General features: G+C 44.6%; 1 protein-coding gene and 1 long non-coding RNA gene across 4 annotated transcripts; one reads left to right on the top strand and one right to left on the bottom strand.

The window, feature by feature from the left end:
- Nucleotides 1–3,489: 3,489 nt before the first annotated feature.
- Nucleotides 3,490–23,675, bottom strand: LOC106600414 (dynamin-2). Of its 3 annotated transcripts, none has more exons than XM_014191733.2 (21): nt 23,265–23,566; nt 22,652–22,950; nt 20,133–20,206; nt 19,914–20,063; nt 19,548–19,751; nt 19,275–19,373; nt 18,819–18,979; nt 18,522–18,664; nt 18,289–18,424; nt 18,131–18,198; nt 17,872–18,010; nt 17,656–17,742; nt 17,291–17,361; nt 17,055–17,115; nt 13,482–13,595; nt 9,011–9,120; nt 8,642–8,756; nt 7,300–7,476; nt 6,807–7,033; nt 6,378–6,560; nt 3,490–5,157 (listed from the first exon to the last, which is right to left on the bottom strand). In XM_014191733.2, the coding sequence occupies exons 2-21, from the start codon at nt 22,810–22,812 to the stop codon at nt 5,115–5,117; spliced, it is 2,523 nt and encodes an 840-aa protein (XP_014047208.2). In that variant the 5' UTR covers nt 22,813–22,950; nt 23,265–23,566; the 3' UTR covers nt 3,490–5,114. The 3 variants fall into 3 exon arrangements, with proteins under 3 accessions (XP_014047208.2, XP_014047206.2, XP_045570725.1); XM_014191731.2 differs by having other exon boundaries at nt 3,490–5,160; XM_045714769.1 differs by lacking the exons at nt 3,490–5,157; nt 6,378–6,560; nt 6,807–7,033; ... (1 more) ...; nt 8,642–8,756; nt 9,011–9,120 and adding an exon at nt 16,577–16,650 and having other exon boundaries at nt 23,265–23,675.
- On the top strand, nt 9,400–13,859 carry LOC123741629 (uncharacterized). The gene is made up of 2 exons (XR_006769114.1): nt 9,400–9,692; nt 9,837–13,859. It is a non-coding gene; the product is annotated as an uncharacterized lncRNA (long non-coding RNA).
- Nucleotides 23,676–24,629: the final 954 nt, after the last annotated feature.

Raw genomic sequence — 24,629 nt, forward strand, 5'->3', positions numbered from 1 at the left:
AGTAAATTGGCAAATGACTCATTGAGTTGGAGCTTTCAAAAACAAATGAGTTGGAGCTTTCAACTGAACCCCCTAAAAATGTCTGAGTTGCTTTCTTTTCTCATTGTCTGTTAGAAAATATCCCACTTAAGACAATAACCAAATTCTTGTGTGCATATTAATATAATAATGTAGTTACAATGACGTAAGACCATAGTCTTCTCTGTGTAGAACTGTATTTCATGACCAGTGGCGATTTTAGCATGTAAATCTTGGTGGGGCTAACAAAAAAAATAATAATCTTAGATGAATGCCAGCAAAGCCACGACACAACACTAAACAATACATTAATTGCACTATAACGGTGACAAACGGTGCCCACAAACTGTTAGGGTCTACATAAAGCTGTCCCAACAGCAGAGCTTTATTTTCAGGACCATGTAGTGAATCCTTACCACTGCTACACCTGGCTATCAACAGAGTCTTCTCTGGCAGCGAAACAGTTAATTTAGCCTAATTTACTGCCATTAAAAAAACATAGCTGATATGGCTGACTTGCTTTAACAAATGGGGTTTCTACTGTATATTGAGATGTACAACTATGACATAAGGGGATAACGAGCGCATAAGAGGCAATCCGTAATTTGGATTAAGACATTAATGAGCGAACTGGGACGGACGTAGTCAATATAACTATTTGTTCAGCACTTTTGAAATGTACAGCAACAGAATTCAGAACATGGGCCGTTCTTACAGTATTCTCCCTGCACACCAAGTCAGAGCCGTATGATAAATAAAGGGGATATAAGCAGACAATGAAAGCTCTTACAATATTCAATGATTACATTTCTCTAAAACAGGCTATAGGATACATGTGCACCACCAAGTCAGAACAGTAGGCTAAATTATGAAGGGGAAAGTGACCAAATTATTAGGGTGAGGCAGATGGGCTACTAAAAGCTCACTACACAACATACACTTAGTATTACTTTCTTAGCTACAGTATGCATATCTCCCTGGCATTTTCCATCATTTATACAAGACATTTTTGGACTCACCTTGTTGCGCAGTGCTCACTTGAACAGGAAGGTGGCGACTTGGAATTCCGAGTTGGATGACCATTCAAAATAATTTTCCCAGTTGGAGCTAGTTTTATCTGAGTTCCCAGTTGTCTTGAACTCAATGAAGTCTGAGATTTCCCAGTTCCGAGTTTCCAGTTGTTTTGAACACGGCAGAAGTCATGCTGGATTGACAGCATGGCCAATGTATTCAATATTTTCTGGCCCATGGCGTTAACCCCTTTTTCGTGATATCCAATTGGTAGTTACGATCTTGTCTCATCACTGCAACTCCCCTACGGACTCGGCGAAGGTCGAGAGCCAAGCCGCACTGCTTCTTGACACACTGCTCGCTTAACCCGGAAGCCAGCTGCACCAATGTGTCGGAGGAAACACTGTCAAACTGACGGCCGTGAGGTCAGCTTGCAATCGCCTGGCCCGCCACAAGGAGACGCTAGAGCGCGATGAGACAAGGACATCCCGGCCGGCCAAACCCTCCCCTAACCCGGACGATCCTGGGACAATTGTGCACCGCCTCATGGGTCTCCCGGTCACAGCCGGCTGTGAGACAGCCTGGGATCGAACCCGGGGCTACAGTGGCGCCTTAGCACTCATTGTTGAATTTGAGATTTCCAACTTGTTGTGTAATGTTTATGTCCAATGGCCGATGAGCACCGATACGTTTTATCTATCATTTCTCTTCATATGACAAGGATTGCAACGGATTTGCCAGTAGATTGCCGACTTGATGCATGACGATGACTCCTCGTCTAGCTTGCTAGCTAATATTTTGAAAGTATGATGACGGTGACATGATCAGTCCAATCAAAGCTATGGTAGATATAACGTGATTTGACGTCATTTTGCGGTGACAGTGTCCCCATGAGTGACAGAACACTGAGCCAATCACGGCGCAACTAGAGAACATTACCAAACCCTACGTTTCGTATTTTCTGGTGGCTGCCCCACCACCACAGAAAGCACCGAGCTAGGCTGAAAACACCTGCATTTGGAGCTGCCTGACTCAAGAAAGAAAACAAGCAAAAGTGATGCAATGCAACCACTGATGTATATAAACCCTGGATTGCTATGTATTGACGCTATGTATTGGCCTGTTTGAGGCTTTGAAGCCACCGGTCGGTCATATTGGCAATGTACGGAAGGAGCAGTCCTCCATAGGAATTGATGGAATTCCACAGCATTTCAATATTTTTGTTGTAGTGGGGACAGTAACAGTAGAACATATATATACACACACACACACACACACACACATACATATATGTTTAGCTAACATACTGGATAGTTTAGAAGTATGCATTAATGTATCTGTAATAGAATAAAGAGCAAAAACAAATTTTTACATTAAATGCATTTCTATAGCTTCCAAAATATATATTTTTTATAACGGTGGGGGAGTGCCAAGATGGAGGCGCAGTGGTTTCAAAACAGTGCCCCCTGTGAGTCCTCTAGTGTATATATACATATTTGAATGTAACTGTGAGGTGTTCATTTACCCCATAATAAATTGAATAGTTTCGTTCCAAAATCCTTTTCATCAGAAATTGTTTATGGGTGTTTAAAATATGACTGTTCTCAGATTTTTTATCAATAGATTTTAGATGTGTATTCAAATGGGTTGTGTTGCTAAATACTATATATTCATTGTTTAGCTGGAATGGAATGTTTGTATCCTGTATATTTGACTTATGCGGTTGTCATCTAGCCATCTTAAGAGGAATACACTTACAGTAACTAAGTCGCTCTAGATAAGAGCATCTCTTAAATGACTAAAATATTAAATGTACATTTTTACATAGAGATTTCATTATTGTATTGATTCATTTGTACACTTTTTTTAATAAAAAAAAAATGTAGTTATAACATTTCACTGTAAAACTTAGTAGTATACTCGGAGTGAGGCAGATATACAGTATAGCATTTTGCAACACAACATGTCTCTGAAATAAAACCAAGTGATAATTTTTTATACATATGTCATTGAACACCTCATGCCATGATTAGATGGTGACAAAACATACCAATATAAGTTCTTTAAACAATAAAAGGTCACTTACCAACATTGCTGAAAATGGATGTATAGCTTTTTTGAATTAAACTTCAATTGTAGGCCTGCAGTTAGTTATGGCTACCCACCGCCATCTTCTGGAGGAATACGTATACTGTTCCTGAGTGTATCATGGATTATGGTTATGCTGATAGCCTAATACATGCACCACACCACAATATAATCCGTTGATTCATTTTAGTTGAGTGGATTTTTGATTCATTTAAAAACAAACCCGCCGTCTTAGTGTGCAGTGCAGTCAAGGTCCTTGAAAGAATTGAACGTGTATGTTCAGCTACTGTTTTTAGTTACAGAGGGGCTAATGGGTTGGCATGCAGGGGTTAGTCAGGGAAATATATTTTGAAGAGAAACACTATGAACAAATGAAAAGTGAGAGGGGAATAGTTTATTTTAGAGAGATACAGACACACAAATAAAATATCCACTGTTGTTGCAATTCAATTCCCCAATTACTTGTTATGTCTATCTATACCCTCCCACAGGCGAGATATTTTGTTGATGTTCTGCTTAATATTGTATTATTTCCTTTCATGCCATTGAAGTGGTCTAACTTCCAGATAAAGAAGTAGAGTGAGATGCTACTAGAGACACGGAGTGCTAGATTGTAACAAGGTCATTATAGTCAACAGTTCTCATTAATACCTATGTTTGTATGTGTATATACACACACAGCAGGAAACAGTTTCAAAAAGAGGACAGGCCCACACAATAACATACTGACAGAGAACACTTTAGACAAATCCACCTTAAGCTCTGGCACAGTGGCTGAAAATAAATGGGGAGGTGGTGAGTGAGAGGAGAAAAAGGTTTTACACATGGAGAGAGTTCTGGAGTGGCCTGTGATCTGTCATGAACATGCGGGAGGCTTCAACCCAACCTGAGGAAAAGGCTAAATGGAACACGTCACCATGTTCTCAGTCATACAGGGATATGTATATTCCCATAAATTGTGGTAGGCGAAGTAATATCAGTGAACTTTTCTGTCTGTCTTTGTGTTGGGAACACCCTCCCCTCCATCTTTCCAACCAGCCTCTGAGTTTGAGCTTAAAAAAAAAAAAGGTGTGAGGAAGATGCCCACTTGACCAGCAATACAGCAGATACAGGCATACCAGACTCCATTGACAGGGTTAAGTGCATTTATTGCGGCGGTTGTGTGTGAAATAATATACTGTTGGTACTGGTCCTCAGCCTTGTTATATGTGTATCGGCTGCTGCGGCTGCTGCTACTACAACACAGGAACAAATCACACAACGATCCAACATCAAATTACTCTCAAGGGTCTTGATTTATTAACAGCTTGGACCATGAAAACAAATACAACTTAAAACAGCAACAAACGTGCAGACAGACAATACATGCACACGGGGTTGACACAGACACACTCTCACACACACACCCTTTCGTCTCTAAGAGAAGAACACCTAGGCAAAAACATACAGAAAGGGGGTGTTGTACAATGTGTTATATATAATACTAAAACGAACTTGGCATATATATATATATATATATATATATAGGCCAATTTTTCCGCCTCCCACATACACACAAGTACGTGCAGTAAAAGCAGCCTATGTGCCATGCTGCATTTGGAATGGGTAGGGCAGTGCCACTGCTGAGCATAGATATGTAGAGAAGCAGCAGCTGGGGTGGAGGGGTTCTACGCAGGTTGTGTTCTAGTTAAGGGAGATGGAAGTTCTAGAAGTTCGGAACTGAATCTGCTAAGCAAACCTGGAGCACAGGCGAGCACAAGCGCACATAGAGATATATACACCACAAGACAAGCACCATACTGTACATAGATACATGGACATTGATCGTCACCTGGGCAAAGGGTTCAATGTCTGCACTGGGGGGAGGGGGGGGGGTAAAGACCAAGGAGAGATAGATAGCAGAGGGGCTTGGGGAGGATAGGGGAAGGATGAGCGCTGGAGGATGAGCTAGGGGATAAACACTAGTCCCTTTAGAGATCGCAAGCTCCTTTGACTGCTTATGATGGGGGGATATTTCTTGTTGGAGAAGGAGGGGGTCGCCTACTGGTGGAGAGGAAGGGAGGGTGGGAGGGCAGTAGTGTTTAGAGGCCAAAGGATGACAGAGGGAGAGGGAAGAATGAGAGGGGGAAGGAAGAGTGAGAGGGGGGAGAGAAGAGAGGGAAGAGTGAGGGAGAGAGAGAGGGAAGACAAGCAGATAGTTTAAGACGGGTTTAAGACGGGTTAAAAACAGGCAATCACATTACTTTTTACTTTAATTTTTTTTTTTTTAAACCATTCAGTTGTGTATATTACTTTGTTTTTTAAATGTTATTTGTCATTTCTTAAAGTCATCTCATCTCAAGGCAGTAGCATCCAGCCAACCATTTAACGTCATCTCCGTGCTCCCCATTGAACGAGTCATCCTTTTTAGCAAGGCTAGTAGTAGCTAGCTGGCTGACAAAATCATTTTACTAGTTCGTCAATGTAGATAAGGCATACTTTCAAGGCTGCTCATTACCAACTACTATAACTATCCATTGGGTAGAGCTACCTCACAAACTGTCTCTATCCCGCTCGTCGTTATGTTGTGTTGCGTCATTCCTCTCTCATGCGGAAAGAACAGGTGCAATGGATTAGGGTCATTGTAACTAATTACCACGTTTCTGCGCTGAACTAAGTTGAATATTTGCCTAACTTCCAAATCAGCCCAGCGTCCCACATAGTTTTTGACTTTATTTCTCATGGAAGATTTGATTTCTCTCTAGAGAAACGTCAGGTTGAGCTCACAAAAAAAAAAAAGAAAAGAAATGGAATTCAAGTAATTTAACTGACGTCGGTCAATTCGTTGTTTAATAACCAGGAAAATGTAGCACTTTCGTTAATCACTAAGAGATTCACTTGAGCTTGTGGACTCTTCCTTGTTTCAGTAACCACAAACCACTGGAATGTGTTTGTGTGTTTTACTTGAACTAATAACCCTCCAAATATTCCGCTTAAGATAATGGAACGTCTATACATGATGTAGGGAACCGAGTCAGGTTAGCTATATGGTCAGGAAAAACTCAGGGTTACCCCTGGTTATGGGTACCAAAGTGGTCAGTGTCTCCATGTCCATATATATCAGACCCTTTTATCCAAAGGCCAAAGCAACTTAGTGAGTACACACATTTTTCATATGTGATCCCTGTGGGAATTGAACCCACGATCTTAGCATGATCACGCTCTTACCAACTGAGCTACGCAGGAGCATATAGGCCTAAAGTAGGATGCCCTGGCCTCACCTGGGGATGCTGGGAGGGGCCCGGTTGGGGCGGCTGGGGACCTGGGGGCTGTCAGCACTGTTGTTGAAGGGCCCCAGGGGTCCTGGGCGATTAGGAGGGGGTGGAGCCCCTCGCCCTCCTCCGGGACTAGGGCGTTGGCCTGATGACATCCTCCTGGAACCAGTGGGGCTGGTTGGAGGAGACCTGGGGGGGGGTGGGGCATCAGTACCCTTTCATGCATGACATATTCTTGACATCACAAATAGTTAAGTCTTATCCATGTTAATTTTTTCTTGCAACAGTCTCCCAGTAAAAGAGAAAAAAGTGACAGTCTTCAAACACGGTTCTCCTGCTCGCCAACCCAACATCTTCACCTGTAGGCCAACAGTTGACTCCATTACACTTAGATATCTATGGAAGTCATTATCCGTGGACTACCAGGATGCCTACCTGTTTCCGCCTCCACTGCGCCAGTCGTTCACGGGCGGGGGCATGGGGGTGGAGATGGTGGTGGTGGAGATGTCTCCTATGATGGCCAGGGCCTCCTTCAGGGACTGGTGGGTCCTGAGGACCTCGTCCCTCCTCTGGACCTGCTCCTGGGACTCATCCATCAGGGCGCCCTGGTCCCCGGCCGAGTACAGCTGGGCCAGCAGCTCCGCGTTGATGAAGTCCTTCACCTGGTGGCGGGGGAGAGAGTTGATGGATCGATCAATCATTCAAATTATTTTCTAAAGCTCTTTTTACCATGGTTGTCACACAGCGTTATACAGTAACCAGGCCTGTTTGAGTTAGCTTGCCTGGCACAACGGAACCGATTGAATCATGTGAAAAGTTGCACACCAGCCAGGCTCAAGCGAACGCTGAAAGTACTTGAAAAAACGCCAAGTACTATTTGAACCCATGCCCGATACCATTCCGCCAGCGTGGAGCAGAGGTCCCTTACATTACTGATCATGAGGTGCATGATGGTCTTGGGCATGAGGTCACGGATGCACTTGTTGACGATGGCCATGTAGGAGTCGACCAGGTTCCGGATGGTTTCCACTTTCCGCTCCAGCTGAGGGTCCATGGAGAAGTTGTCCTGGGACGAGGACGATGAGCCGCCTCCCTCACTTTCCACCTGGAGGAAGACAGCTTTAAGTTAACACACCTGTATTTAGTGATACAGATCTTGTGGCTTGCATCTTTAGATGTAGAAAACTCCTGTGCATATCAAATGACAAATAATTGAATTTGTAAAGCGCTTTTCATTACACATGGAAATCACAAAGCTCTGTACATCAGCAACAACCTTAAGAAAGGCTTTAAAAAAAAAAGGGCTAAAAACTTTTAGCAAAAATGTGTCACTGTAACAGTAGCATATATGCATGTCAGTCTCTCGTGGTTCAAAGTGGAAGAGAGATTGACGTCGTCACTAATTGTTTTTGTAAGAAGTGTTGACAAGCTGAACGCACCGAGGTGTCTGTTTAAAATACTAGCACACAGCTCAGACACCCACGCATACCCCACAAGACATGCCACCAGAGGTCTCTTCACAGTCTCCAAGTCCAGAACAGACTATGGGAGGCGCACAGTACTACATTAAACCATGTCTACATGGAACATTATTCCACATCAGGTAACTGATGCAAGCAGTAGAATCAGATAGATAGATATCTATATATATCTATATCTATCTATATATATTTTTTTTTAAACAGGTATAAATAAACCTTATGGAACAACGGAGACTATAGAGACGCACACACAAAAAGGTACAGACACTCATGGTTGTTGTACGGTGGCATTATAAAGTTTGTATTGTACATTTTGTATTGTAAGTATGTAGTGGTGAAATGATGTTATATGATGTACTGTTTAATGGGGAACAGTATGGGGACCCTTAATAAATACAAATATCAAATCAACAAGGTGTAGCCTACATCTATTGTGACTCACTACACCATCTTCACAGTTACATCAAACTTCACTGAGAAAGAGAGGATGGAGAAAGGGAAAATAAAGTGATATGATGGCTCACCTGGGAAGCGATAGGATGGATGACATAACAGAAGTGCAACATGGGAAGTGAGCGAAGGGTAGTCATGGGTAATAGGGAACAGGATAAACAGGGCAGATGAGGTGGACAATAAGTTGCAGTGACTAATATGCAGTGACACCACGGTAAGTGGTCACAGTGGTGGGCACCAGGGTTGGGGTCAATTTCAATTCAGCCAATTCAGTTCACTTCCTGAACTGAAATGGAATTGACCCCAACCCTGGTGGCCAGTGCAGTGGTCACTCACATTAGAAGACCTTTCGGGGTAGACTCCAGCGCGCAAGAGAGAAGCCCTCCAACTGTCCACCTCTTCCTGAGTGTCACAGGCCAGCTCCAGGAAACGATTGTCCTTGTACACATTCCTGTCAGACCACAACACAGGGGAGGGGAAGAGGAAGTTAGTTACGCTTCCGGGTCATTTTTAGGGGCACGTGGCAGGCTCATCAACTTAAATAAAAGGAAGAAAACGAGCCCACCAGACTATCTGGTTTCTGTCCCCTTCTACAGTATGCATCGTTATTATTAAAACAAGTGGTACTAAAGTAGGAATATTCTAAGTAGAAGTGGTGCAATAATATTACAAGTGATGTTAAGATGCGTCTGTCTGCTTTCCGACCTTTGTTCTGTGTTGAAGATGGCAAAGGCGTGCTTGCTGGACATGAACCCTTTCTCCACGTCGCGCACCTTCAAGTTGTCCAGAGGGAGCATGTATTTCTTCTCCTTCTCCTGAGAAACAAACAGAAAGGGAGGTACCATCAGCAGGTTTTACAATATAAACAAGCAACTGCAAAGAACCATGTTAGGGAAATGTTTACTTCGTTTCTGATTACTATCTGATCTCTGCGTGTCATATTATGTTTATTTCTCAGCTTGATTTTTAAAATCAACAGGTTGGCTGAGTCGGGCGATGATCCAAGGAGAAAAAGGGAGAGAATGGAGAATGTGGAAAGATGAGTAGGGAGAAGGAGAAGTTGGGGGGAGCACAGAGGTGGAGACTGAGTGGAGTGGGAGGAAGAATGAGAGTGGGAGGTAGAGCGGGGCGGGGAGGGGGGAGAGAGAGGGGGAGACGACATGTGGAAGTCATTAGTGTGTGGGTCGTTCTCCACGGTATGTTCGAAAAGGGAGGGAGAGCTGGGGCCGGAGGAAACGTTCTGGCTACGATAAAGAGGAGAAATACAGATGTGGAGAAACACAGGGGACTCCGGGAATGCGCTGTGGTGTGCAACTGAATGCATGGATGCCGGATCAAACAGAGGGCTGCCGGTCAGGATAACACTGAGCATGACACGGTTTTAATCGTGAGTACAAAGCGTTGATAGAGAGTACAATTTACTGTAGAATTCTCCATCACACACACTCCATCAATCCTCACCATCTCAATTCTTCTCTCTCCATTATCCCTCCCCCTCTTATTCCTTCAATATTTCTACTTTCCTTTCCAGAGGCCCACTTCCTGCCTGATTTTCCGGGGAGTGAGGGAGAAGGAGAGCGAGAGATTAAATGACAGCCTGGCGTTAAGACTTGACATCTGGTACTGCTTAACAGCACAGAGAGATGGAGTGCAAGAGAAGGAGGGAAGAACTTCCAGAGCGGAGTTTAGAAAGAGAGGGAGACCTGAAGAAGAAACAACGTGAAGGATTTCAAAAAGTGGTTCAACAGACGTGTCCATATGTGACCCCCTGCAGAGCGATGGTAGGGTCTCACTAGGATCGGAGGGTCTCACTAGGTATGAAACGAGAAAAGAACCATTACCGACTTCTCTCGGTTGTATTCCCCAAGGGGTCACTCCAACCCATATATGGTCACACGTGTCCCTCCCTCTTCCTCCATCTCTCCCTCTTTTTCCTTCCCTCTCTTTTTTTGCAATATCCCCTCCCTGAGTGCTCAGACAGTCTGTCCCGGTCGGTCGTCTGAGTGAATGTGCCACGTCAAGCCTGGATACTCTGCAAGGCCGGCATGACCCGGACGGACAGCGAGGGGAGCAACACCCAGAAACACAACAGACAATTGACAGAGAGGGGGGAGAAGAGGCGACACAGACGGGTGAAAAGAAAATAAGTTTTGGGGTTTGAGAGGGGGGGGATCCCTACTTCTTGATGCCAAAATGGAGGAGGAAGGAAGACAAAGATCAGCGAACGTTACTGCCTACGGAATGGCAGAGAGTCAATGTCTTTGGGGCCTAAGACAGTCTGTCCGGCTCCGTCCTCCCAGTGTTCAGACTACCTGTTCATTGTCATACTGGTGTACAGTAGTCTGCACATTGGTTAGACTGGGCAGGGAAGCACTTCTCTTCTATTTGGGCAAACACTGGCTTTCAAGGAGGTTTCATAGTGGGTTTGACTATCTACACTCCACCACCGACCATCTTCCACTGCCGTTTGCTCATCTCTTTGCTTCGTCTTCTACTCTGTGTCTGTGTCGGGTATCGGTTCCTATTTTGTACTTTTTTAATGTTCTGACTGCATTTAAGACTTATTTTACGTCGTGGAATAAATGTATATCATTGGTTAAAAAAAAATGAAGAAAAAAAGACCTATATAATGTTAAAAAGGTCAGTCAGGTCTCAGACCAATGTGTTCTAATCTCCTTGAAACAGTCTGTTTACTAAGTGTACGGTATAACAGCAATAGAAGTGTGTAGGCTCCTGGATCTTTACACAAAGAATCCAGCCCCGACTCTGATGCAGTAGATGGGAGAGGGAGGAGCAGCAGAGGCTCCGTAGACTCAAACAGTCATGCAAAGTGGTCAATCCATCAAGTCCTGCTTCAAATACAAAAACGCATCCTTCCAGTATTTCATTGGCGTTAGGTTGGGAGGTCACAGTAACAATGTTGCCTAAAGATACAGTCAAAGTCAGAGATAAATGATAATACTATTATATTCTAACTCTGTGGTCAAACTATTGTGTGGCAGATGGTCTTCTGTCCAGTGTGTATAAGCAGCTAAAATAATATTTCACTGATGATATAATAAACCAACTAGAGGAGAGGTCTAGTGGTTTGGTGGGGCTAGTGGATGATGGTGTTAAAAATATGAATAAGGTTTATGTATGTAAGGTTATGTTACAGTAAATTACTGTATTGGGAGTTGTGTACTGTATAGGGAATCATATTTGATTGGGTAGGGATGCTACTGTAGGATTAGCAATGGTGGTGGGAACACGATTAATGTAATATTAGGGTGGCTGTGGAGTTGTATTGGTGATAGATGGTTTGGATAATGAAGGGCTATTGGGTTCAGAAACAGAGAGGGAGGAATACTGCCATTTAGGTTATTTCTCCCCGCTGAATCATTGGAGGCTGATGTTTGGATTACAAATGTGTGATTTTCCTGCCAAGAATGTGTGCAGTTTCAGAGAAACTGCCAACTGCCCCAAGAAAGAGAAGGGGGGGGGGGGGTCAGAGAGAGAGAGAGAATAAATAAATATACAGTAAGACGCCCAAGGAAATATGGAAAAAGGCTTGGTTGAATGCAGTGGTGGGATTAGTTATACATTACATATTACAAAAGTAATGTGTTACTTTACAATATTACTTTGTGTGGAAAGTAAAGCATTACTTTATCATGTACTTACATGAAACAAATCTAAAAATCTCCCCGTTTGTTTGACTGTCAGAGGGAGCATGGCGAGCCGTGAGCGCACTACCAAAAATAGCTACTTACTAACTTGGGTTTTATGTCTAGTTTCTCCTTTCATCTGCGGCGCTGCTTTCCTGTTGCTAGTCTACAAGTGCTGCTTAATTAGCCATCTATAAATGTAAGCCAAAACATCTGTACAGATTTCTTATCGTTTCATTCAAAATCTCTCTCGAGCCGCCAGTTCTGGTTATAGACCGCACGTAAAAGGGCCCCATAGAGATGTACAGAGGGCACAATTACCACTAGATGTGAAAGCCCTCTATGGGCTTTGCTATCACAGAAGCGATCGATGGCAAAGATCAGAGGTGCGTACTCTATACATATCTATGGACAGCAGCTGTTATGACATTTCTCCAAACAGCCTTTCTCCGCTCGCTCAAGAACTAAATGAGGAAACAAGTCGGGATTGGATCATGGAAACACGCATCCAGTAGAGATATGATTCTGAAAGTCCACGCACGTGTTGTTTGACAAAGTAACTAATATTACCCATCCGTTACTCATTAAAGTAATCAGATTACACAACGTGTTACTTTTGTCCCTAACACTGGTGGAATGTCAGAGATTCGTAAAACAACTACTGTAAAGTCAACGCGACATGAGAACGTCTACGATCCATCGAGTTACCGTTTTGAATTATTACCTCATCAAATAATGTGTCATAAAGCCGATGTGTGTATTTGCATGTGTGTGAGCAGTGGTTTTCTTTGGGATGGTTCCAATTGTGCAAAAGAAAACCAAATGCCTTAACTCCCAGCAGAGAGGTGGAGAGACAGACAGAAGAGGGGAGAAACAAACAAAAAAACAGACAAAGCGAGCGAGACAAAGAGAGAGCGATTTCTGTCCAGGGAATTTAGCTGTGTATCGACCACGTACTGTATATAGAGACGATTTAAACCATGTGGACTGCTTGTTACCCGTGTGATGTCATCTGCTGACCAGTGCATGGATTGGCTGACTCCGGGAGTTGCCGTGTGTCTGCCTGTCTACACTTGCTGTGCAGAACATCCTGGAACCTGTACAGCAGGCACAGACAGGCAGACAGACACCAGCCCGTCAAGCTATGAATGACACAACATCCAGCCAATCAACGAGCACCCTGCATCGCAAGGGGAAGAGCAACGTCACTGAAGAGCCAACGTGGAACCACCGTTGAGTTGTGATTTAGTGGGTAGTCAGAAGGTATGGTTTACATTATGTCCTCTACAAAGATATCCAACAAAATACTTATCACTTGGGAATTGGCCAGAGATTCAAAGCGCATATGTATATTTTACCATTTGTTGACCTGCCCACCCTTCTGCCAGACATTAAACAGAAAGGAGGGCTGTATCAGGGGTAATGGTGTTCCAATCCACCATCACCTGAAGTCTAGCCATAAACTACATCAGACTTACTGTGACTGACTATACTAACTCACCCTGAAGAGGGTGGACTAACTCGCTCACCTCATCATCCTTGAACCAGGACAGACTCTCAGCGGTCAGGACAAACCAGTACTCCTTAGCCCCGCCTTTAATTATGCTGATGTTGTTGATGGTCAGCCAGCCCTTACGGATTACCTGTAGAGAGAGCAGGGGGCAGAGGTTAGAGGTCAGGGGATGAAAGATGGGGTCATAGTTGTGGTGGGTGGTGTGATTGCCAGGAAGTATGAGAGGTTTAAAAAAGCAACTGAAGAGTTATCATGTCCACACAGAAGCATCATCTACTGTACCTCATCCTACTTCAATCATAGTCAGTCAAACCTGGCCAGCTAGTCTACTGCATGTACCCAAACCGATGTGCACAAAAGTGACGGATGAATAATAAAATGCAATGAGAAAGTGTGTTGTGTGAGAACTCCAAGTTAATTGATATTATCAGTGTATATCTTTGTGAATAAACCGCAGGTTGGCATTTATTGTCATGAATGTTGCCCTGGAGGCAGCTCTGTAGAGTGGTCACTAGCTGGCACAGCCACAGATCTGATTTTAAACCTTACCCTAACCACACTGCTAACCCAAATGCCTAACCCTAAATTATGACCAAAAGCACATTTTTGTTTTAATGAATTTTTACGATATAGCCAGCTGGCTCATCTAGCGGAAATCGCTCAGTTCTGCCTCCAGGGCAAGATTCATGACAATAAAATATCAACCTGTAAATAAACCAAACCATAATTTGTGACTGAGTTCAGTTTGGTGATAGTGCCCCGTTGTGGCTGGAGACTATGTTGAAAGTTACAAACAGAGGTCTGTGTCGCAGTGTTAAGAAGTGACCATCGTGTTATTAGTGCTTCATAACATCCCCCAAAACAAACAATATTAGCATTATAGCATTAGAGCTACATCAGTGTTTGTGTTAAGTGTGTTAACTAGCCTGCACACACACACACAACAAGCCAGTGGCAATCAAAGGATCGAGTGATTATTAAGTTAGGTGTCTCAGATGGCCTAGAACCACTAAGGGGGTTACCCAAAAGCATATTTCTAAAGTCTTATTTTTGTTCAGTCCTGGTACAAATCAAAGATTTTTTCAACACCGTTTATAGTGGGAGGCTGACTGACAGGTAACCCCCTGTGGTCAGAGGGATGAGGGAGTGTCTTAACGTAAACTGTTGCTCTTACAATCAGGCCTGAGGCGGGAGGAGAGGAGGCCTGAAACAGGAAGGAGGTGGGCCGTTAAAACACCACGTCGGGATACAATCTCAAGAATGGAACCTACCACACCGGGCTCAAATACATCATGGTAAACACTTTATTACTTAAGGTGTGCTTAATTTAGCTCGGAGCTTATGCTTTTGGGACTATTCTATTGGTCCCATTGTATAGCAAACTATATCAATGCAGATCGAGCATTTTAAAGTATTTCGACATGTATTTGACTGACCCATAACATGTGTAAAGTAGCTAACCAACAGCCGTAGCAGTTGAGTGGGTTCAAGTTAGCGCTTTACACTTGTACCCATACATGGGTTGAAGATGGCAGATTTGGGCACTGATAAGTGCATAAATTGGAACACAGTAACATGCTATAAATGATGCCAGAGCTCAAAGCTCAGCGCTGTATGGTTTTGATCTAACACCAACGGAACCTGCCAACTCCCACTCCTAAGAACACATCCAACTTACTGATGTTGACTCTGCCGGGTTTTAGAAAGTAACATGACATTGTTGTTATCTGCCTATCAGCTTTTCTGGAATGAAAACAAAGTAATGTTCCCTAGTTATTTAACTTTAACTGAGATTGTTCCTGTGCCACTATAAGTAGCCCTTTACACTCGTACCTCTATACGGGTTGAAAATGGCAGGTTTGTGCACTGACAAGCGCATAAATTGGAATGCAGTCGGTGTACAGTAACGTGCTATACATGACGATGAAGCTCAGGCCTCACAGTGCTGTGTGGGTTCTGACCGAACCCCGTTCTGATCTTCAGCAACACAAGCGATAAGAAGTTTCCCCCCATCCCTCCTGCTAATTGGGCAACTTTTGCAAACTCTGTTGTCGGAGTGAGGAAATGCTGTAAATGACGACGACTATGCGTTTCGAAAGATGAGACGTCGCACGAGCAAACCTGCGAGTCCAAATGTGCACTTCACAGTTTTCATATCATAAAATTCAAGTCATACACAGTGTCAACGTTTATGACCACTTAGGTCTGACGTACAGACACAACGCGGCGCGGCGTCATTCCCTGGGTTGTTCGGAACAGGACGTCTGTCTATCGTGAAAAGAATTCGCTGCGGAACACGGTCCTGAATGCACCCGTGAATTCCTATGCACTCCAAAATTACAATCCGTTTCTCTGAACTGCCCTTTGAATGCCTAACACTAATATATTTTCTAACTTAGCTAGTCATGTTGGCAATGGAACAAGCTTTCAAAAGATGCCCGCCTGACCTAGATTGCCATGTATAAATGGGCCTTTTTTTTGATTGCGTAAACAACTACAGTAATTGTGTGACGGCAAGGATGCAGGGCTGTGTTCAAAACAAGCCTGCTTCCTCAACGGCACAGCTAGGAAAGCTGCAAAAAGCACATTCTAGTTAAAGACTCTTCTTTGAGTCATAAAAGTGTATTGAAATGACTTAGGAACTGTGTCCACCTTGGAGACACCAGTTAGTTCTTTCACTCAAACCCTTGTCATTTTTCCCCAGTTACTGAATTTATCCAGAGTATTTTTTACGTTTCGTTATTAACACATGCGGTAAAAAAAAAGTACAGTAAATGTAAAATGCACATAAAATCAACAGTGTAATTGTCTGGATTCAGTCTTGTGAACTGTTGTGCCATCAACTTTGGTCAAATCATTTCCCCAGAATCTCCAAACTGTTCCCTTTCATTCGCTACCATGCTTATGCTTTTTCAAATGTATTTTGTAAGAATCATTTCGATTTATCCCTATAGGCCAATTCCCAGGAGTGTAAAGGGTTACGCTTGAGACGTGGAAAAAGCTATAAACAGTCAACTCAGGGTGGCCAAAAGAGGGAGCCACACTCTGGGCAGTAGAGTAAATACAGACAGCAGGCAAAGCCCAACCCTAACCCCAACGAGTGATACTCACCAACCAGGCCAGACACCCAAAACAGGGCTGCTCAGATTCTCACTAAGGGTTTGGGATGAAATGCATGGGGGCACCTTGATGACATAGAAGGGGTTTAAACATAGTGATAAAAGGTAAATAAAACTTAAAAACATCAATTTGTTTTGCACACACACCCAACATAATAATAAAAGTGTCACCATCCAACTGAAAAAGGCAATCAAAAGGCCCCCCAAAATCAACATGAAATGTAAAAAAAGCATGCAACAAAGGTAATAATGTATGTAGAATGTACAGGAGTATATATATACTGTGTGCTGTGTACAAATTAATGACATAAAGAAACCAGGAAGCATACAAGGTCGCTGTCCCTATGGCCCTGTTTCCTCCTATATGGCCTGCAGCCCACTGTGTGAGTGAGGGCACCCTCGGCCTTTTGTTCTGCAGTGCGTGCGTGCGTGCGTGCGTGCAATAATTCAGATCCTCCTCTGTATCTCACCTGGCTGACCTGGCTTGCAGCACTACTCTGTTTGTTGCTCTGCTTGCTGCTCTGCTGTGCACTATGGAGCAGAGAAAGCAGAGAGACAGAAACAGACAGCGGTAGGAAAGTAAGCACAGAGGGAAACAGACAAGGGACGGAGAGGTCTGTACGGTATTATCTGCAGGTATTCAGCATCTATTTTCTTTGTAATAACATTAGCAGGCCAATAAAGGCAGGCCTGGTCAGTCATTTACTTAGCAAAGCCTATGAAGTCCTCGTGGTTAGTGTTGATGTACGAGAGCTGGACATCGATCAGCAGCAACACCTGCAATTGGAAACAGAAAGATTGGGTCAATAATACATGGAAGCTTCATTTACAGTGCAGTATTACTAGCCCCTGGGTCAATAAGTCTACTGTTTACATAACCGTGTGTGTGTTTGTTCTTCTTCTAAAAAAATTAATTCTCCCTCGCGGGGACCTAAAATGCCCATGAGGACCAAGGCTATTTTAAGCTTAGGGGTTAGATTTAGGGTTATAATTAGGGTAAGGGTTATGTTTAGGGTTAGATACACGTTATGTTTTTCAAAATCCTAGTTTGTGTGATATGTAGGTTGTTACCTGGTCCTTTGCCCTGCTCTCTCTGTCTCTGATGTGTGAAGTCACAATTCTCTCGGTTTCCTCACGCAGCCTGGGGAAGCAATCCAACTGAAAACACACGCACAAATCGCATCCTATCACCGTACAATCATAGGAAATAATATAATTTAAAAACGCACCATGTTTGTGATTTCTAAAAGGATACCAGAATGAGGACTGATTGACTAAAAAGGTTACCTTGTTGGTACACTGGCGCACGGTGTTGATCAGCTCCTGAATGACCATGTCCACACACTTGATACACGGCTCCTTGATCTTCACTATCTGCTTCTTCACGATGGCCTCAAATGCCATGTCTGGAGTGAACAGGCCAGTCCTGCAGAGAGAGAGGAGAGAGGAGAGAGAGAGAGAGAGAACAGTCAGGAAAGGAGGTGTGTAGGAGGAAGAAGAGGATAGTTGAAGGTGGTAGGAGAGAGGTAAACAGTAAAACACCCACCTGATACCGTGGATGTTCTTGATGGCGTAGCTGATCTCCCGCCGCATCTCCTTGTCATCACACTCCATCTGGCAGAGAGAGCGAGAGCGATTGAGAATGAGAGCGTTTTCTAGCCAAGCACCAAATGAAACAAGATGTGCATCAGTCAGCTAGCTAACCTTAACCAGCTCGAAGGGGAATCGCTCGTGGAAGATACGGTTGATCTTGGCTCCACCAGAGAGCTCTACAGTATCCACCTGGTCCCCAGAGCCCTCGATACGCTTCTCAAAGTCCACTGAGAACTGCTGCACCATCCTAAAAACACACACAAAATGTCAATTGATTTGCTGAATTGAGAAGAAATTGACCCCAACCCCGATTGTGAACCTTCTTTTTTTCCTGAAGGACTCACTGCAGCAGCTGCTTGGTCTTCCGTCCCGGGTCATCAGGGCGGTATCCTCGGTACTCCTCTGCCTCCTTGTCCAGAGACAGCAGCTGGGTCTGCAGCTTGCTACGGAACGCCGGCAGTGTGTCGCGGATGTGGTTGGTCAGTTGCTATGGCAACACAACACAAAAAGTACCCTAAATATAAACGTTGCTAAGCAAGCCTATTATACTGGCTTTGGGATGCACAGCGAGGATGTAATAACCTGTAGGAGAGACTCAGTTACTGTTAACTGGTCAGTCTACAGTCTGTCCGTTAGCCTACCTGGTTGAGAACTTTCTGCAGGCACGGGGTGCCCATCTTTTCGGCCATGTGTCTGTAGGCCGGGTGAGTCAGGAAGAACTTCCTCTCAGCAGCCATAGCCATCTTGATGTCCTTCTTCCCATCAATGTCCTTCTGACTGCGGTTCACCACTCCAATATAACCTGGCAACACACACAGATGGACAGGGTGAAACCAGTCCAATATAACCTGGTAACACACACAAATGGACGGGGGAAACCACTCCAATATAAACACAGGCAGACGGTCGGGGGGGTGTAACATGACTGGGATGGAACCAAAATGAAAAGTACTTGCGGGAGGATAGAACAGAAAAGCTGATACCAAAGATAACCAAATTAGATTGGTTGGACATAACAACGGATAAAGAAAGACAAAGAAAGAGAGATATTGGTAGAAAGATAGAGAGAAAGAGTGAGCAAGACACAGATGTCCCACCTCTCCTCAGGGGCAGCAGCTTGTTCTCCAGGACCTCCCTGGCATCGGTTCCCTCATCCATCAGGTCCAGCTTGGTGATCACGCCTATGGTCCGCTGGCCTGGAGTTCAAAGGGTAAGGGGCAAAAGGCAGTGGCAGGCCAGTCACAACACAAAGGCTACGTTCCAGGCTGATGTGATTGCAGACGCCTGCGAGGTCTCACAATGGCTGGACAGGTGTTTAAAATATTAGGTAACCCCATCGTATGACAGAGCAATAACGATCAACGTCTTACCCTGGGGGTCGACGTCTTTGGCCAGTTTGAGGGCGTCTGAGTTGGCCAGGTCAGAGTTGGCCGGGGTGACAGCCAGGATGAGACAGCTCTCCCTGCAGATGAACTGCATGATCATGTCTCTAATCTGCTGCTCGATGTCCGCTGGCTGGTCCCCCACTGGCACCTTGGTGATGCCTGGCAGGTCGATCAAGGTCAGGTTCAGCACTGCAGGCAGAGGAGAGAGGACACATGTCATAGTGAATATTACCTAACACACAGGAGGGTGAGGATAACAGCCCACAATGAACAATACACAATTGTTCAGCAGTGCAGGAGGTAGAGGACAGAGATGAGAGAGAGTGTAGTTAAGGGGTTGTGCATGTCTACCATGTGGGGAGTAGACGCGCAGGTTGATGGGGACGGGAGAGATGCCCTTATTGGCCCCAGTAATGCGGTCAGTCTCTGCCTCAATCTCCTGGCGAACCTCGTCGAAATCTGTGAACTTCTTCCCTTTGCAGTGTAAGAACTCTGCCCATTCTGTGAAGAAAAATGCAAAGATCAGATTCCAAATATGTGTGTGTGGGTGTGTGTGTGTATGTGTGTTACCTGCATTGGCGCTGATAAGCTGCAGGACAAGGGGCCTGCGGGTGACGATCCCAGAGCCTCGGGGCAGGAAGTCCCTGCAGACAGATAGCCAATCAGGACAGATACACAGAGAGGAGGTGGGTTTGAATTTAACCTTGCCTTCCAGGAGCGAATGAGACAATGAGATGGAGTCTGGCTATGTGAGACTATGTTGACGGTGACAGAGATAGTGTTGCACTGTAGGAGACTGAGGCCTTGTGAACCTAGGGTGAACCACCAACAGCCAATGACTGCTATGGTGTACAATGACTCACACATACGGAACGCACACAACCACATAATGTAGAATTACATCACAGCACACAACCAAATGGAGTCTCTTCTTACTAACAGAAGATATTATGAATGGAAAAAAAATGTTTATCTGAAAATGTCATCAGGCTCTTTGACATTGTCCAGTTTACCCTCAGAGCCCCCTGGGTACACCGAGATCCCCTTAACGCTGCTGATCAAATTAAATAGTCCTTAAAGTCAGCAATTCTGACCTAAAGTACAAGAAGTCAACACGAATAGCTGCACAGTGGCAAGTAGCAGAGCACTCCGTTAATAAACGACGACGTCGGTACATACCAGTCTGCTACCAGGCGAGAGAGTGCATGTGTAGGTGTGTTTGTGTGTGTGTGTGTGTGTGTGTGTGTCTATTTTACCAGGCAGGTCAGTTAAGAACAAACTCTTATTAACAATGATGGCCTGGCAAGTGTGTGTTGACCTGATAGCCAGCAAGGTGAGACAAGGTCTCACCAACACCCCACATGCTTAACCACTCTTGTGTAAGGGGAAGCTGGTTTGATGAAGATGATCTGTGTTCCTGTGGGCCAAATACACCAGATATTGTTGTTGTTTTGGGGGGGGGTGCTCATTTTGGAAGTGGGCTGCTCATTCGACGGCAACATGGAGCCGGGAAGCTGCCAAGAAGCTGCTTAAGTACCAGCCCCTCGTGGCAGGCTTGGACAGCCTCGGGCAGAGGTGCTAGCTGCTTGCTTAAGTACCAGCCCCTCGTGGCAGGCTTGGACAGCCTCGGGCAGAGGTGCTAGCTGCTTGCTTAAGTACCAGCCCCTCGTGGCAGGCTTGGACAGCCTCGGGCAGAGGTGCTAGCTGGTGGCGCTGATATTCAGCAGTCTCAGTCACGCACACAGGCTTGCAGTGTGTGGCGTCCAGATTGCTGGCCTGACAAAAAACTAGGACAAAGCAACTGGCTAGGTACCGCTCTGTTTCAGCTGTCCTGGGCAGCCTAGCTGTTTGGAGAAGGAGGTGCTTCCTGTACCCTGGACTGCCATGCATACAGGGACCTTTCAACTGTTTGGATCCTTTTTTTTGTACAATTTGATTGATGGATTCAAATAAAGTATTTAAAAGTGTGTGTGTGTCTACATGCATGTTTAGGGCCCTTGTCATCGAGTTGGCTAGATGAATGAACACATATTGATATTGAGAACTCTATCTATGGGCTAGCAGAAAATATGAGTCAGACACCTGCTGTCCATTCGGCAAGCAGTGTGGGTGGGGGAGCCAAGCCTGGACAGCAGGACCATTACTCAGCTGGATCCCAGGTCTCAGGGGTGGCTGGCTGGGCCTTGACTGATGCTGCTGCCAACAACCCTGCACTTCATCTATCTAGACCTGGGTCATATTCTCTAGGCACGGGTCATATTCTCTAGGCACGGGTCATATTCTCTAGGCACGGGTCATATTCTCTAGGCACAAAACGGAAGAAAACAGACTGAAACAGAGAGGGACTGTGAACCTTGTTCAATAAGAAACTCTCCTTTTTGTTACCACTGCAAAATGTTTTGCTACATTGTGCACTAATTCATATGACCCTGGAGATTAGTAGGACGCCTTCTATACCTAACCTCAATTGCCAGTCTTTACCATTCACATGTAGGTAAATATTTGAAGGTATATGCAATCTTTCTGAACCTATACCATCCTGTCCATATCTAATGGTATCTGTTTTATGTACCAACCACATTGTCATAAGGTACCACTTAATCCCACAGTGCAGACAATCTAATGGAAACTCTTCTTTGTGATTGACAACAGAACGGATTTGATCATATTAATGTAATAAGAGTGTTGCCTGGTGTTAACATATATATCCAGCCGTCCTTACATGTCATTTCCTTATCTATTTTACTGGGGGTCCTTTTACATTTCATTGAGTTTAAGCAAATGGTTCAAAGCAAATGCTGAGAATTCAGGGACTGAAACAGGCTAAATGGGGCTGGCTGATTGGGCTGGAGTCTCGAGTGGGTTGCGGTAACCCAAATATCGGCTCCCTTGTTATAAAGCCGGCAATGAAATGCGCGTTAAAAATAAGATGGAGACGAGCTCCTGGCTCAAAGAAGATCGGGACGCCACAGACGTTTCGAAAAACGAAAACGTGACCATCCCCGACCCCATGCTTAACACGAGATAGTATTATTTATTGCCCTATAGTGATGAATTTGGCTTGCTGTGCTTGGATGCTGCTCCTTTACCTGCCAACGAAGTTCTCCAACACGGAGCTCTTGCCAGCGCTCTGTCCGCCGACTACCGCGATCTGTGGCAGGTCAAGATTGCAGCTCTGACCGATGCCGCTGAAAGCGTCCTGAAGCTTGTTGACCAACGGGATCAAGTCCTCCATTCCCCGGTTACCCATGTTGCTAGCGGGCGTGAGAGGCTCAAGCTGAGAGAGAAGGAAGTGGGCGGTTATATCTTTAGTCCAGTGCTACCGTGCTTGTTGATGTAGTAGTCATCCAGACGCGCATTGCCCCAAGCAAAGCAAGGGTTGATTCGACTGTGAGAGAGAGGGAAAGAGAGGCAGTCAGAGTAGGATTGCGCAGCTGCTTGCCACCAACACCGCGCACACACACCATTTTCTTCAAGGGCATTTGGGTAATGAAGTCCTTGATAAAACCCCGCTCTAAAAACATATAATATAAAACCGTGCATTGAATTGTAGACAGTCTTATTCCATAGGTTTGGAATGACCTACCCACACCAAATGATTCGCGTTGCATCGAACATGTGTTTTGCTTACAGGCAACACGTTTACAATAAATAAATCACAGCATTCATTCTATTCTTTAGCTATAGCCATTTCTTATTTACCCTTTCTCAAGGATTCCTTGGCGTTTGAAGAACAGGCAGATCCAAACCAAAATCCGTATCCATACGCAATTATAGCCTACAAGCAACGCCACCTGCTGTAACTGAGCATCGGCTTAATGTGAATGTCCTGTGGTATATAATTATGTTTTGGTAGCGTTGTTATGCTCGGATGGACTTCAAAACCTCATTCCGAGCGAACACAAATTCGCCTCTATAACGGATTAATCATATTTCTTTTACGCAACCGCGATAATTGCGACGCTCGCCGCGCCTGGTGATAAGATTGACATATGAGGTGCCCAATGACAGCAATGGAGTTGTGGTCGCGGCACAACATACGCGGCGCGGTAGGCCTATAGGCACAGCGCACACAGGTTAGGCAAAACAAACCCGCCCCTTGTTTACATCGTGCCAGCTTTGCTGTCGTGACTCGCGGCTGCGAATCACCTCACTGAGCATGACTGGTTGGATGCACTTCATCAATCCCCTGCAGTGAGATAAAAAAAAATACATTTCGAATATTTGAGGCTGAAGGACACATTAATGTCCAACCCAGCCCCCCTTTCCATCACGGCCTCTTCTATCGTGTGTGCATACATAATGTATTTTGTTAGATGGCAAAGCATTCTGTTCCATAGCAGGTGGCCGGTATAGTGGTCACCACAGTCAGTTTGTAGGCTAGGGCTAGGCTACTGTAGGCCATAGGGATGTCTGGAGAAGGAAGTCATGCAGAGACAAGGCACAGCCTGCCTATTTTAACCTCACCAGGCCAACATCTGTGTTAGATAAAAGCCATTTTGTTTCTTCCATTCGTTATAACAATAGCTATACCCTACATTTGACATGCTCATTAAACAGCAGCATTAGAATCCGTTGCTAAATGTGATTTGGCATTAGGCCTACCAATTGTCTTTACCTTGGTGGGGGCAGACATGCTACGGGATGACCAAAGCAAATCAAATTGTAGTTGTCACATGCTTTGTAAACAACAGGTGTAGACTAACAGTGAAATGCTTACTTACGGATCCTTTTCCAACAATGCAGAGTTAAAGATAAAAAAAATATATATAAATAGTAACACAAGGAATAAATACACAGTGAATATTGAATAACACTAACGAGTAAAAATAACATGGCTATATACATGGAGTACCAGTACCGAGTCAATGTGCAGGGGTACCAGGTAATTGAGGTAGCTATGTAGATGTAACCGATGTGAAATGGCTAGTTAGTTAGCGGTGGTGCGCGCTAATAGCGTTTCAATTGGGTGACGTCACTCGCTCTGCGACCTTAAGTAGTTGTTCCCCTTGCTCTGCAAGGGCCACGTTTTTTGTGGAGCGATGGGTAACGATGCTTCGAGGGTGT

The sequence above is a fragment of the Salmo salar genome, chromosome ssa03 (assembly GCF_905237065.1).
Source record: "Salmo salar chromosome ssa03, Ssal_v3.1, whole genome shotgun sequence".
Taxonomy (NCBI): Eukaryota; Metazoa; Chordata; class Actinopteri; order Salmoniformes; family Salmonidae; genus Salmo; species Salmo salar.

Bases quoted from the DNA above. Each gene is read 5' to 3' on its own strand.
- LOC106600414 (XM_014191731.2), bottom strand. From the start codon at position 22,812: ATGGGTAACCGGGGAATGGAGGACTTGATCCCGTTGGTCAACAAGCTT. The intron at 18,425-18,521 runs GTGAGTCCTTCA...GTGTGTTTTTAG, and splicing joins AAGACCAAGCAGCTGCTGCA to GATGGTGCAGCAGTTCTCAG. The intron at 8,757-9,010 runs GTCGGAAAGCAG...GTGGTCTGACAG, and splicing joins ATCTTCAACACAGAACAAAG to GAATGTGTACAAGGACAATC.